The sequence below is a fragment of the Branchiostoma floridae genome, unplaced genomic scaffold (genome assembly GCF_000003815.2).
Source record: "Branchiostoma floridae strain S238N-H82 unplaced genomic scaffold, Bfl_VNyyK Sc7u5tJ_1477, whole genome shotgun sequence".
NCBI classification, from domain to species: Eukaryota; Metazoa; Chordata; class Leptocardii; order Amphioxiformes; family Branchiostomatidae; genus Branchiostoma; species Branchiostoma floridae.
The window spans coordinates 31,038-34,688 of NW_023365726.1; the positions used below are offsets into that span (position 1 = coordinate 31,038).

The following is a 3,651-nucleotide window of genomic DNA, read 5'->3' on the forward strand; positions in this document are numbered from 1 at the left end:
AGACAGACATTCAGCCTGTAGACCCCAATCTACCATACCCTGACCATTGCAACTGTCAGATGTCTGAATCTGTACAGTCACCTCCAATACTTTGCGACATGCAAACAGAGTCACAACTAGACCCTCTTGTATGTAGCTTGGAGGACTTGCATTTTTCTTCAGATGGGGGGGAGTCGGATGACCAAGATCTAGATGCAGAGTTGGAAGAAGACGAAGACACAGATAACCATGCTGCAAATCGTATGAGTGGGCAGATTTTTTCTGTTGTTGGCTCTACGTGGCATACTAGTTGTCAGGCTGTGCTAGATAAGTGTGAAAAACTGAGAAGGGAGGGAGAAGATGTCAAAGTCCAGGTAGCCTTTGAGCCCACCAATATCAAGGATAGGAATGCCATCGTGTTTGAAATGTTCATAGAAAACACTTGGCAGATAGTGGGTTATTGCCCAGGCCCCAAAGTCCCCAAACTGACAAGAGCAATGAGAAATGGTTTCATCACTGAGATTGCGATGCACAAGTTGACTCATTCCTTCTGCTTCCCTGCAAAGAAATTCATGTACAAAGTTCAGGTGAAGATTGTGAAGAGAGGGATTTGGGAAGGCGATGCAAAAGACTACAGGTTCAATTCGGTCATTGTATAAAAAGTATAACGAGGCAACAACCCATCAACTCGATTTGATCTGTAGTTTTATTGGGAATTTTGTTACTCGCTTGTGCCTCCACTCTTAACTTTCTGCCCTGACTCACTATATTATTAGTGGAGGGCGATACCACATTGCGACTGCAAAAAAAAGTGGTCGCTGGTTGGATTAGGCAGTTGGTTGCTGGGAGAAAGGCAAAAACTGATATCTTATAAGGTCAGAACCCGTATAACACTTAGGACTATGTCTATACATGGTCTCCTCTTTCCTGACTTGCCACAAAATAACATCTTTTAGCATTTATTCTATTACCTAGGTTCAGGAACATTCTTACATTTTAATGGTTCAAAATACTGACAGTTTACTTCTTATTGTGTTGACAGTGGTCCTCTTATATTTTATTTAAGTCAGTTTTGATAAACTATTGTTCTATCATAAGTAGGCAGTGTTTGTCTAACAATTAGAATCTGGTGTTTGAATGAAGGTAGATATCTTGAACTAAAATGGTTGATTACTTTCTGCCCTGACTCACTATATTATTAGTGGAGGGCGATACCACATTGCGACTGCAAAAAAAAGTGGTCGCTGGTTGGATTAGGCAGTTGGTTGCTGGGAGAAAGGCAAAAACTGATATCTTATAAGGTCAGAACCCGTATAACACTTAGGACTATGTCTATACATGTTCTCCTCTTTCCTGACTTGCAACAAAATAACATCTTTTATGAGTATCATTGAGTAATAAAACTTAAGGTTCTGAAGAAAACAAAATCTGAAGAGCATGCCTCATAAGTTCAATAACTAGTTTGACAGTTACAATAACTAGTTACAATAACTAGTATAACACTTGCAACAATGTATATACCTGAGTTCTCTTCTTTCTTGACTTGCAACAAAATAGCATCTTTTAAGTATACATTCAGCAATAAAACTAAAGGTTCTGAAGAAAACAATATCCGCAGTGCTTGCCTCATATATACAATAACTAGTTTGACAGAAGGATACTTCAAAGCATAACTAGGCAAAAACCTGTATAACACTTGCGACAATGTCTATATATACCTGTGGTCTCAAGATCAAAAACTGATTGTCATATAAGGTCAATACCTGTATAACACTTGCAACAATGTCTATACCCGAGTTCTCTTCTTTCCTCACTTACAACAAAATAGCATCTTTTACAAGTATACATATACAGAATAAAAAGTAAACATACATAAAATAAAAGACTTAGATATATACAACAGTGGTGACAGGTGGAAACAAGTGGCTACAGGCACTTTCTTCTGTAAAAAAACAAACAATGCTTGGTACCATGACTAAAAAGTACATTTATATCAAAATCTCACTCATCAAAAAATCGGGCAAGTGGGGTAGGACATGAGCTTGCCCAATCAGCACTTTCACTTGGCTAGGACAATAAAACTTTTGGACTTGTCCAACCCTGGATGTGGATATAACAGTTTAAAAGTAATCTTCTAAACAGGTGGCAAGCTATTTGGGACCTCAGGCAGTGGCACTTCTGGTCTGTGCAGTATCTGCCTGATGGTCCCCCTGTTCCTGACCGGCAGGACACCCCTTGCAGTTGTGAAAATCGAAGCGTCTTCCCTTCTACAAGTGCGCAGTCGGTGGAGGCGCAGACGACCATCCTCAGGGTCATCATTGAAGGATGGGTAAGTGTCTTCTGCTTCCCTGAACCTCTCACTGATTGTCCAGTAGTAGAAAGGCAGGTCCGGGTCAATTCTCTTTGAGAATTCCCTGTGAAAGACAAATAAATAATTACAAACCTGTTCAAGTGAAATAATACATGCCATGGACACAAGAATTGTGCCCATACTGCCCATAATGACCTGTCCACAAGTGATTTGTAATGTACGTCGCAAGTACAATGTGAGTACATGAAATCTTTCAATAATTTTACAAAAAGACCATACTGTAAATGTTTGAAAAGATACTTAAATACCTGACTTCTGTAGGCCATCGAGCATGCAACTCCTTGAGGGTAAAGGTGTTTCCCATGTGTCGGTGAAGTCCAGCAAAGAAACACTCTACATCGTCTGTCGTGCTCGCTCTTGGATGCTCTTCATAGCCAATTGTCGCACTCTCACTTCTCCGCAGCTCCATTGACTCGATATTTGTTGTGACCGCGATGAGGGTTTCTCGGCTCCACCCAAGTACTCCTCGACCGAACCTAAAAAAAGCGACCAGAACAAAGATATTCATTTCACTGGGTCTTTAATCCATCTAGGCATTCTCGAGTTATACTATTTCAAGTAAAGCCCCTATCTCACTGGATTTGCAAGTTAAAGAGAGCGGTTACTGCATTTTTTATATCTAATCATATTCATTGTGTAGGGTTTTCTTGCCTGTTGATGTCAAGAGTTGAGAAGTCTGGGGGGTAACGGCGCCATGGGGGGGAACGGTGATATGGCATCAGCTCATCAAGGATCATGTCCATCATGGCTGTGTTCTTCTCCTTCCTCTCTTCCTCTGAAAGCCCTCGGCCATCAGCTGCTTCATGCCATCCAGCAACGACTTCGATATAGCATGCTTCCCGGTGATACCCTCTGTGTCGGAGAAACCTGACCATGTTGTAGGACAGCAAGATCTCTGCATCGGTGACAGACTGCTTTCGGAAACCAAACAGGGCTGCCTCTGTTAGCCCTGGCTTGGGCTCACCATCTTGCGGATGGAGCGCTTCTTCGAGAGCATGGTGGTCAAACCACCGGGGAGGCTCTTTTCTGAGGTGACCAGCAATTCTCTTGAGGAGATGGCAATGATCTTCTCTTCTGTGAAGGTAGTTGAGGCCGTCTTTCTCTGGGACATACATGTGGTGTGTGAAATCAACCCCCTCAGTTCGAAAGTCCTCTATTCTGAGACGGTATCTGTATGTGGCCATTATTGATCGCAGCATGTCAGCCATGCACTCATGCGAGTTGGGCACGGAAAGGTTGAGGGGCCACAATCTGGGGGCACGAGTTGTCCACGCAGTCTTACTACAGCATCCTCCTCTCTC

The 3,651-nt window shown here is 42.4% G+C and overlaps 1 protein-coding gene across 1 annotated transcript; it reads right to left on the reverse strand.

The window, feature by feature from the left end:
* Positions 1-1,160: 1,160 nt before the first annotated feature.
* On the reverse strand, positions 1,161-3,491 carry LOC118407808. Its single transcript, XM_035808341.1, has 3 exons — positions 3,002-3,491; positions 2,599-2,826; positions 1,161-2,393 (listed from the first exon to the last, which is right to left on the reverse strand). Exons 1-3 carry the CDS (start codon positions 3,463-3,465, stop codon positions 2,114-2,116), a joined length of 972 nt encoding a protein of 323 aa, XP_035664234.1. The 5' UTR covers positions 3,466-3,491; the 3' UTR covers positions 1,161-2,113.
* Between the last annotated feature and the right edge of the window lie 160 nt (positions 3,492-3,651).

Coding starts and splice junctions, on each gene's coding strand:
- LOC118407808 (XM_035808341.1), bottom strand. CDS start 3,465: ATGTATGTCCCAGAGAAAGACGGCCTCAACTACCTTCACAGAAGAGAA. Junction 2,827..3,001: donor TCAACTCTTGACATCAACAG/GCAAGAAAACCC, acceptor CGCTTTTTTTAG/GTTCGGTCGAGGAGTACTTG. Junction 2,394..2,598: donor CGATGGCCTACAGAAGTCAG/GTATTTAAGTAT, acceptor TGTCTTTCACAG/GGAATTCTCAAAGAGAATTG.